Here is a 14899-nt window from a genome sequence, read left to right as displayed (position 1 = left end):
GCAACTTAGGCGGGTCTAGGAGGGCTAGGCAGGTGCCTAGACGGTCTAGACAGGCGCCTCAGTAGGTCTAGGCATCATTTTCTTAATTTTCAAACGCATAGGCATTAATCGGGATGGTGGTTAGCCGTCTAGGTGGGAATTTTTAGAATAGTGCATATAAGTACTTGCGTCATCAATTATGGAAGCGGATCCTCCCTAGGTCCCTCCTATCCGAGTCCTCTGAATCTTCAGTGAAAAGAAGTTGTGATGGCAACAATGGCCATGGAATCCTCCGCCTTGAGATATGTCGCGATGATGTTGACAGAGAGAATGTTAAGAGAGGCACGAATGTCGGAGGAGACGACTATGTCGTCGGAATCGTAGTTGAGATTGAAGTTGCTGCACCCAATCCCTTGACCTTCCTACCATCATCACTCACCTCCCTCCCCCTCCCACCCCAATTCCCACTGCATATTTTCCTGACTTTCAACCCCTCCCATTTTCTTAGAGCAACTCCAGCGTTGGAGCCCTCCCCCTGGCAATACACTATTCAATCCACCTAATGAACAGTAAGTAGCCCTGGCAATAGAATTTGCATCTCCACCGTTACACTTCAATAGCCCTGGCAATAGGCAATAAAATATTAGTATTTTTTTTATTTATAAAATTAATACAAAATAATTTTAATTGTAATATCGGATAAAATTTTTAATCGTTCTCGTTGCGCCACGTGTCATTATCCGAAGTATTATTAAATAATACAAAATAATACAAATAAATAATTATAATGAAAATAAGTAACTAGCAAATATATACATATATATATAAGTAACAAATATAATGAAAATAAGTAAGAAGGCTTCAAGTTTAGTAAATAATGAAAATAAGTAACAAATAAATAATTATAATGAAAATAAGTAACTAGCAAATATATACATATATATAAGTAACAAATATAATGAAAATAAGTAAGAAGGCTTCAAGTTTAGTAAATAATGAAAATAAGTAACAAATAAATAATTATCATGCAAATGTATACCTAGCAAATATATATATATATGTCATGTTAATCATAACATGGGGCTAGAGTTCCAAGTTTAGTAAATAATTTTAACCTTAAATATACACATTTTTTTTTCTTAATGTAAGTGATATTATACATTAATTTTAATGAAAATAAGTAAAAAATAAATAATACAAACAACATAACAAATAAATGTAACAAATAAGTAACAATATTGAAAGTAGTTGAGAAAATATGAAATTATTGTGTAAGGTAGATGATAATGAGAAGGTATTTATAGAAAAGTAAAAACAATTTTTTTTACAATTTTTTTCAGATTTTTCAGATATTTTTTTGAATTTTTTTGAATTTTTTACAATTTTTTTTAAAATTTTTATTCAATTAATTAATCTCTGCCGTTGGATATAAAAAAATTTGAATTCCAACACTCCAGATTGTGTCACGTGTCACAACGTAACTTTTCAGATTTTTAAAACTATTTTTTCATTTATTTTTTAATTTATAAAGCATTTTAATATCCACCGTTGATCTCAGATCGAACGGTGGATATTAAATCTGACTTTTTTTTTTTTACCGTTGAGATCTAACGGTCCACATTAACTGACCGTTAAGATCTAACGCACCGTGGGAAGCCACGTGGCTTCCCAACGGTAACTGACACTTTATTTTTTAAATTTTTTTTGTGTCGGCGACGCGCCCCCACGCGCGGGTGGGGTGCACGCGCCTGACACAAAAAAAATTAAATAATGCGCTGACGCCACCCTGGCGTTAGCATTGCGTCACCCCCACCTCGGGCTCAAGGCCTGGCAATCCCTCACGGGCCTCCCCCTTCCATCCGGCTCCCCCACGCTGGAGCCAAGCCACCGGCCCTCGGGCCATTGTTTTGGACCCCTTCCCCCGAGCAAAACCCCACGCTGGGGATGCTCTTATGGTTTTGCTTTGTTGATCATCGCTGAAGAAGAAAGCAATGAGAAATAGTGAGAAAGTTGAAGAGAAAAGTGATTTCAGCTGCACGATTTTATGGAAACGGTTGAGATTATTTAATTCTAAGGGTCCGGATGAAAAGGATCTAGGATTCTAGAGAGGATCCTGTTCCGTCAATTCCATTGTTACACCAAAAAATATATACATCAAAAGTAAAAGCTATATAAGTAAATCAGAATTCTTTTTTCTTTTTCTTTTCACTAATGCATAACTTTTTATCCCTCTGATTAAATAAATATAGGTGCCTAATAAATCAAAATAATTGATCTCTCCTTTTTGCTACATTGTTTTCCAGCAAAGAGATCATATAGTTACAGCCCATAGAGTGCTGCCACACTTTATATATACATAAAAATATCTAAAGAAAAGAAACAAAAATATTTAATTATATAAGAAGGCTGGGTAGGAAAGAGACACATCATGAACCGCACGGACCATTAAGTCTAATCCCATTAATTAAAACTTTTAAATGCTCCTCAAATCCTTGCTTCAATTGAATTAATTAAATAAATAAATATAAATCACCTCCAAAAGACACTTTATTTAAGTTGGGAAGGTGAGTAAGTTCTCAACTCGACATTTGGGTGGCGGGAAAGGTATTTTATTTCTTGTACTTGATTTTTGGAGGAGAAATTGTTGGTGCTCTCTTTTTGTGATGGATTCTAATTAGCACTAACCCTCCTGCTTAACTTTTAATTACAATCTTACCATTTCGAACACTAATTAATTAATGGGTTCTTCATAAATATGCCTCCCATAACTCCATCACATTTTTTTTTAGAGAAAAACTCTATTACATTTTAAAAATATTTTAAATTCTTGTACAAACGTATCTATAAATCTTGTTATCAATTAACGGATGAGCAAAACATTCAAACCAATTGCAAGAAAATACCAAATCAACAAAACCCTTGTCTCACTATCCTCACAATACTGAAAGTGTTTGTGTTGTAATTCTCGCTTTTCTCTTACAAACCCTTTAAAATCCTATTTATAGCTAAAATTTTAGGTTACAAAAGAAACTTAAAAACGTAAAACAGTAGGAAACTAGAAAAGAATTTGAAACTTGGAAATCCTATCGTAAAATCCGACCAATTGGGAATGGGCCTTGAACATGGACGGAGCCAGAAACATTTTTCAGTGCGAGCAACTTTGAATGATGAAATTGAATTGAAAATTCAATACAATGTTACCAACTTTTGTCCAACTATTGGTGTTTGAAACTCCAAAATTTGGGTAATTAGTGTTTAGAGAGAGTGAGAGAACATAAAAAGTATAAAATGTGAAAAAGTAATTTATATTTTTAGTTGGAGCAATTTTTCATCGTTCAAGAAGTTGACGGGAGGCAACTGCCCCAAGTTCATGGCCTTGAAGATATTAAACCGACGGGCTAAATTGGCAAAGGGGTTTGTGCCTAGCCAACTGGTCACAAAGAAATAACTGCACAAGTACACCCAAGAAATCAATCAAGATGCAAATAAGTGAGGCAAATTAACTTGTTTCTGATTAAATGACACATTAGCAAATAGCAACCTAGCTAGCTACTAATATATATAAAAATAATTTTATATTCGTAGTATATAATTTAGGATTCAGAAGCCTCTCGATTTTGCTTATTTAATTAAGGGATCTTAAGAGGTCGGATTTCACTTGGGAAAGAAATTTTTTAGTTGAATAATGTTATCTTGAAATAATTATACATGTCTGATATAAAAATAAAATAAAATATTTAGGGCATTTCTTATAATTCATTGTATCTCGAGTTCAATCATTTTCAAGTTTAAAACGTAATTTAGAGTCGTAATACCGCTTTTAATGATAAAAAAAGAAGTTAGAAGTGAGAAATAGATATTTAATAATTTTGAAAATATACAGATATTTGCATTGGCCGCAAAAAAAGAAAAGAAATGTAAGATACGTAATTTTCTCATAGGATAGTGCTACACGCTCTTGTTAACTTTTTGCTATTGATTTTATTTAATTTATTCGATACAACGACCGAAAATTGAGAGCGGCATATGAGAAGTAAAAATGATGTGTGGATAATACTACTCTTTCTCATATTGAAAAGAAAATGCGTGAAAATTCAAATAAATGTGAATTTCATTATCTTAAAGGATAGGAAGGTAACGCAACAATTACCTCATAAATTATTTATTAGGGTAACTTTGGAAAACTACTGTGACCTTGTGTGAAAGACAAGAGGCATGAGTCGAACTGATAGGTCTAAAATAATATGATAAAATATTTGTTTTTATATATCAATTAGTGATGGTGAAAAAATGTATATATCAAATAGTGATGGTAATCCAATTTTTAGAATTAAACACGTACATTTCTCGTAGAAAATACACATTTTAAGTTCACATGCATTCTAATATTTGAAATTAGAGTTTTGCTAGGAACAATTACTCACCTTCCACAATCAACCATTGATAAGTGAGGTTTGCACTAAATTGCAATAAACAATCATTAATTCGTGCATGAACGACATTTGTTAACTTTTGCTTTGTTCGGTTTTTTTGTTGATTGCTAGCCGTTTATAAGTGTGGGTGTTATAGTGGGGTCTATCCTGAGTTTGGCCAACTATCATCTATGTATACATGAGTTACATATATCAGTTTTTAATTTTAGCTACATATGATGTATATCTTGATATTTTAAAAAGTTTGACAATATTCAATAGATTGTCAACAACATATTAATAGATTTGATCTTAATTATGTAGTTCAAACTCCTCATTCCTTCAAATGAAGAAAAATACACAATATAATTTTAACCGTTCATTTTTATAGTTTTATTTCTTGTTGGAATTTATAATTAGACAAAAAAAAATAAAATAATAATAATAAAACTAACAAACGAAAATAAATGGCAATAGAGGTAAAAAGGAAAGAGAAGAGGGGCAAAAGGGAGAGAAAGAGTATCTCTATAAAGTGGAGAGAACGGCGGTGTGTGCTGTCCTTTACCGATAAGGCCGGTGATTTGCTCAAATGGGGAAGATGCAAACAACTCTCTCTCTCCTCCTCCATCTCTCTCATCTTCTTCCAGTGTTTAGTTCAACTACTACTTAATCCTCTCAAACCCCAGTTTCCATTTTCCTGTATTGAAACCTCTCCCTCTACTTTTCATCAATTTCCCACATTTTCTCTGGTTATTTTCTTACCCGCCAAACACCTCCATCAGCAACCCTAACTCGCTTCCGCCTCCCAACCCATCTCGAGTTCTCAGCTCACAAACAAATATGCAGCGTCTGTGAGTCTTTTTCTCGCTCAAAATTTCAACTTTCTGCGGATAAAGCTCAAATCTGTGTACTTTTTGTTTCTGGGTTATTCAGTTAATGGTGATTTTCTGAACTTTTCAGGCAGTCTGGATTTGTGTGCGAAGTGTAACTCTTGCATCTTGGGAGGATTTTAGGTCATCTCATCAGTCTAATCTTGATTTAGCTTAAATTTAGCATCTTTAATTGTAATTAGTGTTAATTAGGTTGTCATTAATATGAGGTTTTGAGTTTGGAGGTGGAGGAGAAATTGGGAAGGATAAAGTTCAGAGATTTTGTTCTGATTGGATGGGTTTTTTGCAGCAAAGGAACTGATCCCATCAAGTTTGAATGCGCAGATCTGAGAGCTTTGGATGCCAAAATCTCAAACTGCTTATGAATCTGCAGACAGAATCACACTGCTCCATTTCTGCTGTCTGTACGTTTGTTTAAGTTGCAACAATCAGTGATACCTTGACACCTGTCTCTACCGAATCAAAACCCACAACACTGTTCAAGGTTTGAAATTTCTCATATTTTATTTGAGCTGCCAATTATCTTATCTTTTATTTTATTTTTTTTATTGTTTAATGTGTTTTATTGAGCTTAATATACAGGAGAGCACGAATACGTCTCGCATTTTTAGGGCAACAAAAATAAAATTGTTTCAGATTTACTGCTTCTGCTTGAATCTGAAGCAGAAAAGGGATTACATATTAATTCTGCTTTTTTTGGTTTCTAACTTAGGTTATATTCAAAAGCTCATCTTCTTTAAAAACCCTTTTGTTAGGTTTAGGCATTTAGTTTTTATTAGCATGAGATCTCTGAAAGCTGGGTTTTTTGTGTGTAAATGTGTAGTGTATTTAGGCATCTGATCAACTGCTTTTACTTGCTTCTGTATTGTGATGTATTTTGGGTAAATTTTCTTACTTTTTCTTTACATTTATGGAATTAAAAATGGAAATGAAATATGAAAATTTACTGTTGGGTTTTTTTTTTTTTTGTGGCAGAGCTGAGAGACTGTGAAGGGTAAAACTGTGCAGGCTTTGGTTTGCTGCTTTTGAAAGCACACTGCAGGAACTGCAAAAAGCTTTCGAGAGAGAGAGAGAGTCTCTCGCCTGACTTTGACCGTGATATATCAGCACCGTAAAAAAGGCCTTTTTAGTACTACACAGCCAAAGTACCCTCTCTGAATTGTCGTCATCAATGCATAGTACACTGCAACCCCACCTCCTCCTCCAGTCCTCCCCCTCTTTCTCTCTCTAAAACCACTCCCTCCGTCCCCCAAATTCAACCCCTTTCTTTCTCTAGAGAGAGCTAGTGGTGCAGAAGGATAAGAACGAACCAAAGCAAGAGAACGGAAAGTCCCAAAATTGAATGAGTCTTTGTTTGAGAAAGGCATGAAACTACTGCTATGGAGGTGGAGGAGATACAAGCCAGCAACAAGTTCCCAAGAATCGGAAACGGCAGCAGCAGAGATCACAAGCCATCACCCGAAGACGACGACAATCAAGACCCATCATGCCTAGAACTCAAGAGGGACGCCGCCGCCACAGCCGCAGCCGATGCGGGCAACCGTCTCCGCGGTTGGCACCACTCCCGCATCATCCGCGTTTCCAGAGCCTCCGGCGGCAAAGATCGGCACAGCAAGGTCTGGACTTCAAAAGGGTTGAGAGACCGGAGGGTCCGGTTGTCTGTAACCACCGCCATTCAGTTCTACGATCTCCAAGATCGGTTAAATTACGACCAGCCCAGCAAAGCAATTGAGTGGCTGATCAAAGCCGCCGCCGATGCCATCGCTGAGCTCCCATCTCTGAACAATTCTTCGTTCCCTGACACGCCTAAGCAGCTCAGCGACGAGAAGAGGGCGAGCTGCGAGCGTGGAGGGTTTGATTCGGCAGAAATTGAGTTCGATCAGAACTACAACCAGAATCAGAACCAGACCGGGAACCAAAGTCAGCACCTTTCCTTGTCGAAATCCGCTTGCTCCAGTACTTCCGAGACCAGCAAGGGATCCGGGCTGTCCCTTTCGCGGTCGGAGGTTCGGGTGAACCGGTCCAAGGCCCGGGAGCGGGCAAGAGAAAGAGCCGCCAAGGACAAGGATAAAGAAAGTAAAGAAAGCATTGAGTCAGCTTGCCAGCACAACATAAACAACAACATTTCCCAACAAAATGCTTCTTTCACTGAACTTCTCACCACGGGCATCGGCACTGCTCACAACAACAACGATTCTCCGACCGCATCTGCTCATCATCATCAGCAGAATCATGGCGGCGGCGGCGGTGAGCCCATTTTGTTCCACAAGGCACCAGCACCAATGGATTACTTCAGTCCCGGGCTTCTCGGGTTGTCCTCCTCGGCCCGGAATCATCACTCGGCCGGATTCTCCAGACAAATCCATTTGGGGATGAACTCTATTCCGCAGACAATGTCGCTTGTCTCCCCGTTCAATGTGTCCGGGGAACATCATCACGGACATCACAGTTCGGAGCTTCAGCACTTCTCGTTTGTTCCCGACCTCATCCCGGTCACGACCTCGACGGAACCGGGCAATGGCGGTGACTACAACCTGAACTTTTCGATCTCTTCTTCCGGCGGCCTTGCTGGTTTCAATAGGGGGACCCTTCAGTCCAATTCTTCCTCTTCACCGTCTCTTATGCCTCATCACCTTCAGAGGTTTTCTCCCATAGACGGATCGACCAATGTACCCTTCTTCATCGGAGCTGCTGCGGCCGCAGCCGCGCCAACCATGGAGAATCACCACCACCACCACCATCAGCAGCACCACCAGCAATTCCCAGGTGGATTTGATCGCGGCTTGCAGCAACTTTACGGCGACGGAACCCGGCATTCAGACCACAAGGGCAAAGCAAAGAACTGATTTGTCTCAACGATCAGTCAACCTATCAAAGCTTCTTTCTGGTAAAACTTCACCAATCTGATTTTCTTTTTCCTTTTTTTTTTCCCTCCAAATATAATATACATTTTATGCTTCTTACTTTTGCATTGGTTGGTTGCTTCTCTATTTCTGTGCTTTTTTTTGCCTCACATATGAGTAGCTAGCCTAGCTGAAAACCTAGCTTATACATATGTGTGTATATATCTACATATATAATTGTTAATTTCGCACAGAAGTAGGGTTTGCTTGCTTTTCTTGGTAATCATAAACAAGTAAGGCATTGGGCCAAAGGTTTGATGGAGATATATGTTTTTAATTGCAATGTTTTCTGTCTGCTTTTGAATCCTGCATGGATTGGAGTGAATGGGGGGATCGGCTGGTTGTCTCCTCGTTTGTTCTCTTGTTTTGGTTTCCTTCTCTCTTAGCATATGAGGTTGTCCATGGATGGCTGACAGGTGTTGGCATTCACCTGGCTCAGTCCATGTGGTTTGTCACTCGGAGGAGGCTTTTGCTTTTCTGGTTAGCTTTAGGATTGTTTAATTGTTCTTTTCTGCCCTTCCGTGCTGCGCCACACTGCTCGGCGGACTGTCGGCCTTTACTTGTATATAATTTGCATGGAGTTGTTTTTGCGAATTAATTAGCATGGTGAATAATATTGGAGAGCTAACTTTCAACTTTGTTTGCTTAGCATTTTAGCAATTAGCATGAGCCCTAACTAGCTAACTTTTTGGTTAAGGGATCCCAGGCCCGTAGGCAGGCATTTGCATTAATAAATTAAGTTGCTTCGATCTGTTTTCTCTCAAGTGTTGAAACATTAGAGTACATGTATATGTGGAAAAAAAAAAAAATCCTATTTGTACAAACGTTGTAGCGGTTTTTGACACTCATTTTATTCGTTTCCAGTCCTATTTTTATGCTTTAATTTTACTGTACTCAATTACTAAAAACAAGGAACCACGAGCTGGTGGCTCAGTGGTAAATGGTGGATTACGAGACTTCCTTATAACTAAAAACTAGAGGTCTCGGGTACGAAACCCGCTACTAGTGTGGAAGCGAGCCTTGTTGCTGGGGGAGGCTAAAATGCCTTTGTGAGTCTTCCCGACCCCTGGAATAGGTGGATAACTGTGGCTTGCCACTAGTTGTCCCCCTTAAAAAAAAAATTACTAAAAACATGGTGGATTGACATGGAGAAGAAATATGATAGAGGTTAAAGGGAAAGGAGCAAAATATTTATAAATTTCAAACTAAAATATGTTTTGAATAGGTTTTTGTTTCGTTTAGTTTTATTGGTTCTCACTCATTTCCTCCTCGACTTTCTTCTCTACTCTCTTTCTTTAGTGATTGCATAAGAGTTAAACATGAATTAATAGTTGGTGCGTCTGTTGTAGTTTGTTTCCGGCTCAAAAGTGTATACCTTTTTAGCTGTGAGATTTTATCACACATGATCTTAGTTGTTAATCTTAGTGGAACATAAACTCTTAATTTATAGGTTGTTGAGATATTTCTCCGATGTGAGACCTCAGTTGCTCATCCCTGGCTTGCATTGAGCAACACCACCACAACTTCAACTTCAATATAGTTGAAGCTCCTCTATTGCCATACATATATTTTTGAGTAACAATATACTTTTTCTTCTTTTGAAATAAAAAATTTTCAATCAAACATTTCCCATAAATCTGTGTTAAAGTGGGTCATTTGGGGATGGGAGACATGGATACAAAATTAACATTCATTCTTGTTAATATATAGTTTTTTGTTTGGTTGATTCCAACTTAAAATCTTTTAAAATACTATTAAGCAAGGGTAGTTGATTATTTTGAAATATTTCTTACTAATATGTTTACTTTCCAAGGGATTCCATATTTGACAAAGAAAGTGCTATTCACACACCCATTTTAACCTCACATATCCTTTTTGACCATTAATCTTCAATTCATTCAATCCGACGGTCGAAAATTGAGAGGAGTATGTGAGGAGTAAATATAGGTGCGTGGATGGCGCTATCCATTTGACAAATATGGTGACAGAATCAAATAACTGCCATTAATAACAAAACTAATGCAATAACAAGTAAGCTTCACGTAATCAAATTTGTTTTTTTTCCTCTGTTTTGTTTTGTTTTGTATTGGTTAGTGTTGCAAATTCTTGTTTTAAGATTTTCTCCGTCTCGTTCTACGTTTTGCTGAAACATGTACTGAAACAGAAAAGAATTTCATGAGATGCATGCTTAGTCAAAGGAATATTTTCAAAGTCCGTAGATGTTCTTGTATATAGTCCAAGAATTCCTGTTCTGGATAACTTTTTATCTTTGTTAGCAACACATACCACACACCTTAAACCTCAAACCACAAAACCACCAATAAACATAAGAACATAAATGACAATAGTATTTCCCAGGAAACAAAACCTCTCACAGTACGTAGCGTCGTCAAAGCCTCGTAAGATGGCCGTTGGAAGAAAGATATGAACGTGTCGTCTTCTTCTTCATCTTTCCTGCATTCCTTGCTTTAATACTTGTACTGATGTTGCTAATTGAGTAACTTCTTAGTCGGATAAAATTAAGCCTCATGGTTTCTAGAATTTCTTAGTCGGATCGAATTATCCTTGTAGTATTTCAAACCTAGTCCATTTCAGCAGTGATCAATCCTTGGTAGTGTTTCTGTTGCCTCATAGTCTGCCTTTAAAAGTGCGGTCGAGATTTGAACTTTGAGTTTATTACAAAGTTGCATTTTCCCTTGAGTTTATTGCAGGCTTTGTCTTATTTCAAAGTTGGATTTTTTAATTCATGCATGGTAATTGCGGTGATAATGTTTAACGCAGGAAACTGAAGCTAAACAAGTAGTGGTGGAAAGCTGTGGGGGGAATAGCATGTGGTTTTCTGCATCGGATGATAGCTAATATTTTTATCCTTCTGAAATTGTTGCTATTTCTGCTTTTAACCATTTTCCAGTTCTATATTTTCGGATATATATATATATATATTTATCCGTCTCTGTGTGCGCAATAGCAATAGCATTGTCTGTGTTGAAGAAGATGTAACTGACAATTCGATTGAAGTTATATATTCTTTTTCTCATTTTCTTGCTCTGCAAGTCATCTTCACTGTATTTGGTTATTGAAACATGCATGCTAAGTTGGCAATCTTCAAATCTTTTATTTTGAGTTAGGCTAGTTAGTTGACTAAGGAAGTGTGCTCGCTTTTTCTCAAGGAAGTGTGCTCGCTTTTTCTCAGGCCAGTCAAATCCTTCTTTCATTTGACTAGTTCAGGCTTTACATTATATGTTTTGGTAATCGTCAAATCTTTAATGTTAAGTTAGGCTAGTTAGGTGACTAAGGAAGTGTGCTCGCTTTTTCGCAGGGCAGTCAAATCCTCATCATTTGACTAGTTTAAGCTTTACATTATATGTTATATATATATATATATATATATATATATATAGCCACACATATATATTTCGTCTTTTAAAAAGAAAATCTTTGCAAGTCAACTACATTGAGGGCTGAAATATTTTATTTTGACCTCTCATTTTCACCCAATTTGTACGCATATCAAATGTGAAATAATGTAACTTGAAAATTAGAGCAAATAGTGGAATTGAGATTATCTCTAGTTCTCAAACTTCGGCGCTGATAGACTTAGTTGTCTGGACAATTTAAGAGAGATGTATGAGGGAGAGAGAGATGAGGGCGTAGTGTTGTGTGTTTGGGGGGTCTAGTGAGCTAATAGAAGCTGCATGATTTAAATTGAATGGTATGTAGTGCTCAATTCGTCATCTCCTGAATTTGAGATCAAGAGATGATCTAACTCTAGTAGATATGACATTCATCTTTAAATTTGTTTAGCGATATTACTAGTTTGAAATTGAAACACAAATTTTCCCAATAAAGTTTGATGTTGGAAATCAATTGAGAGCAGGCCCAAAAATCCCTTAAGTCTATTACTTAGTCCCAAAGTTCCTTAGGTGTACGAAGTAGGCCCAAAAGTAATAAGGCTTAAGCAACAGTAAGTAAGTGGACCCTTGTGGGACGGACATACTTTCTTGACTAGCTAGCCTCGCTTACATCTTTTAAGTGAAAAATTATTGTTATTACTTGATAGATCCATATATTGGATTATATTCTAGATAGGGCATTTTTTTCATTTTTCAACTTAGGATGTCGAAATGCATTTTTAGTTTGTAGCAGATGCCTCACCAAGTTTTGGAGGCAACTGAAACTAAAAATAAGAACTAGAATCGAAATAAACAAACTCAAACCCTTAATTAAGGAGGTTGATGATCTTCTAAACTCCAGAAATCCGTGGGATTCGTGTTATCAATCTTACTCTTGCTATAGTACGTCTATCTACTTATTAATAGTTTTTTCTATTAGTATGTATTATTTAGACACGCTTCGATTCTAGTGCCCGGCGGATATCGAGATGAGCATGTGCTGACCGACACTCGAGGGGTGACACAAGTCATCCTACCGTGCTTATGATAAAAATATGAGAACATGAGAATGCATGAATATGTTCAGAGCATATGCATGATAAGCTAGCTTGCGTAACAACCCCCCCCCCCCCCAAACCCACCCCCGACACTCAGGAGTGACGCAAGTCATCCTATCGTGCTTATGATAAGAATATGAGAACATGAGAATGCATGAACATGTTCAGAGCATATGCATGATAAGCTAGCTTGCGTCACCCCCCCTCCCTCTCAGACATGTTCAGAGCAAACACATGATAAGCTAGCTTGTGTCACAACCCCACCCCACACCCCACCCCACCACCCCCCCCCCCCCCCCCCCCCCCCCAAAAACAAAAAAAAAAAAAAAAAAACCCCACCCCACACCCCACCCACCCCCCCCCCCCCCCCCAAAACAAAACAAAACAAAAAAAAAAATCCCCCCTCCCTCTCGGGTGTCAGCCAACACACGGCCATTCCAATGTCCTGCAGACACTGAGATCAAGATGTGTCATTTACTATGCACGTAAATTGCATGTCACGATCGATGCGCCCTAAAATGACGAAACTATGAACCAGGCCCAACATATGGTTACATGAATTAAGCCCAAAGAAGTAGAGTTATTAGTTGAAAGTACTTTTTTCAGAAAAACAAAAGCAGCATGTGTCGAAATGCTACACTTCTTAAGCACTTTTCAGAAAGCTTGTTGAAAGTAGTTTCATTCGTTTGAGAGCATCCAATGAAAGTAAGTTTTGCTTTTGCACATATTAAAGCACATATTAGCATCAACCGGAACATTTGCACTTGTTCAATTAGAGAAATTGATTATTGGGCTTCATATTTTTATTTTCCAAATGCACACTTGTTACAACAACAGTATTATTAGTAACAATGTGCGAAAGCGTGACCATTAAAAAATTTTCGGATGAAAAGTATTTTAGTAAGCGTCAAACTGTCATGTGGTATTACTAACTACTCATGTTATAATGCATTGATAAGTTCATTACATATCATCTATATCATTCACCCGTTATATAACTTATGATTAACGATGTTATGCAGTGGTGTGGCCGCAATGTTGAAATAAAATAATAGTAATGAATAACGTAGAAGAGAAATAGAAATGAAAGATGTATCTCATGGCCCTAAGTGAATAGGGTTGTTTGGAGTGCAGGTTTTAGTTCACGTGGATTGTGAATTTGTGGGTGTACAAAGCAAAGAAATTTCACATGATAATAAACAGATAAAGGTGGGAGGACAACCAGCTCGGATATCAAAATTAAATTGAATTGAATTAAGTAACTAATCATTCTCCACCCAAAATTCATCTTTCTTTCTTTCAAAGGAAAATAATGAAAATTAAAATAAATAAACGTGGCTGAGGAATGTTACCCTAATTTTTCCGATTTAAGATATATGCAGAGAAATCTCTAGATCTTATTGTCCACAGCCAAACAATAAGAAATTTAAATCGTTCAAAGGGGAAAGATTCGTACCTTTGTTTTGTATGAGATGGGTCCAAAAAATGGTTAACGAGGACCACAAATAGGCATTTTTTTTTTCATGCTTTATTTAGCGCCTAATCTAATCGCACAAAATTCAACCCACTTGAGCAGAATATTTTTTGTATAATTATTTTATAAACCACCTGTTTATCTATCGGGAGACAAAGCATTTGTTAACGGATCAAGAGAATAAATAATTCCCTCTTTATTTTGGAGCCACAAAAGTGATGTTTTATTCCAAAATTAATTTGTAATTATTTTTCTATAAATTAAGCTTTCGTGATTGCATAAAAAGAAAACTTATAAAAAAAGTATGAAAACTTTAAGTTTTAACGATAAGGACAAAATAAAGAGTAAAGTGAATAGCCTAATGATTGGTTTTTTAGTATAAAAATGTTGTTTTTTGTTAAAATAAACAGTACCGAAAACTTTTTGTTAAAATTCCCTCCACATAAATGGCAAAAATAATTTTTGTGACGAAAAAACGAGTTTCCTCTCCTCGCCGAAGCAAATTCTTGTGAGACCCAGAAGCAGGATCAATCGCTCAGAACCCGTCCTACTTTGCGGGTCTCACAAACATGAATGACCGAGATCAGTCCGTACGGGCAAAACGGATCCTAGCCTAAAATGGGAGAAGAAAAGGGGACAATTACTTCATAATCTCCATTGAAGTTATCTCACAAACATTCAATCGTTGGATCAATCGGAACTTCCTGCTACCGATCCTTAAACGACAGTCATGTGAACCAAGCACGTTTCTGTTACTTGCTGTAAGGATGGAAACTTTGAATGGAAGTTGC

General features: G+C 37.2%; 1 protein-coding gene across 4 annotated transcripts; it reads left to right on the top strand.

The window, feature by feature from the left end:
• The first annotated feature begins 4969 nt into the window (after positions 1–4969).
• On the top strand, positions 4970–11222 carry LOC137725595 (transcription factor TCP2-like). Of its 4 annotated transcripts, none has more exons than XM_068464331.1 (5): positions 4970–5242; positions 5352–5404; positions 5606–5765; positions 6257–8168; positions 10966–11222. In XM_068464331.1, the coding sequence occupies exon 4, from the start codon at positions 6661–6663 to the stop codon at positions 8125–8127; it is 1467 nt and encodes a 488-aa protein (XP_068320432.1). In that variant the 5' UTR covers positions 4970–5242; positions 5352–5404; positions 5606–5765; positions 6257–6660; the 3' UTR covers positions 8128–8168; positions 10966–11222. The 4 variants fall into 4 exon arrangements, with proteins under 4 accessions (XP_068320432.1, XP_068320433.1, XP_068320435.1 ...); XM_068464332.1 differs by having other exon boundaries at positions 5571–5765; XM_068464334.1 differs by lacking the exon at positions 5352–5404.
• The last annotated feature ends 3677 nt before the right edge of the window (positions 11223–14899 follow it).

Source organism: Pyrus communis, chromosome 2 (assembly GCF_963583255.1).
Source record: "Pyrus communis chromosome 2, drPyrComm1.1, whole genome shotgun sequence".
Lineage (NCBI taxonomy): Eukaryota > Viridiplantae > Streptophyta > Magnoliopsida > Rosales > Rosaceae > Pyrus > Pyrus communis.
The sequence above is the reverse complement of the archived record's forward strand: the minus strand, read 5'-3'. Positions and strand labels throughout refer to the sequence as shown.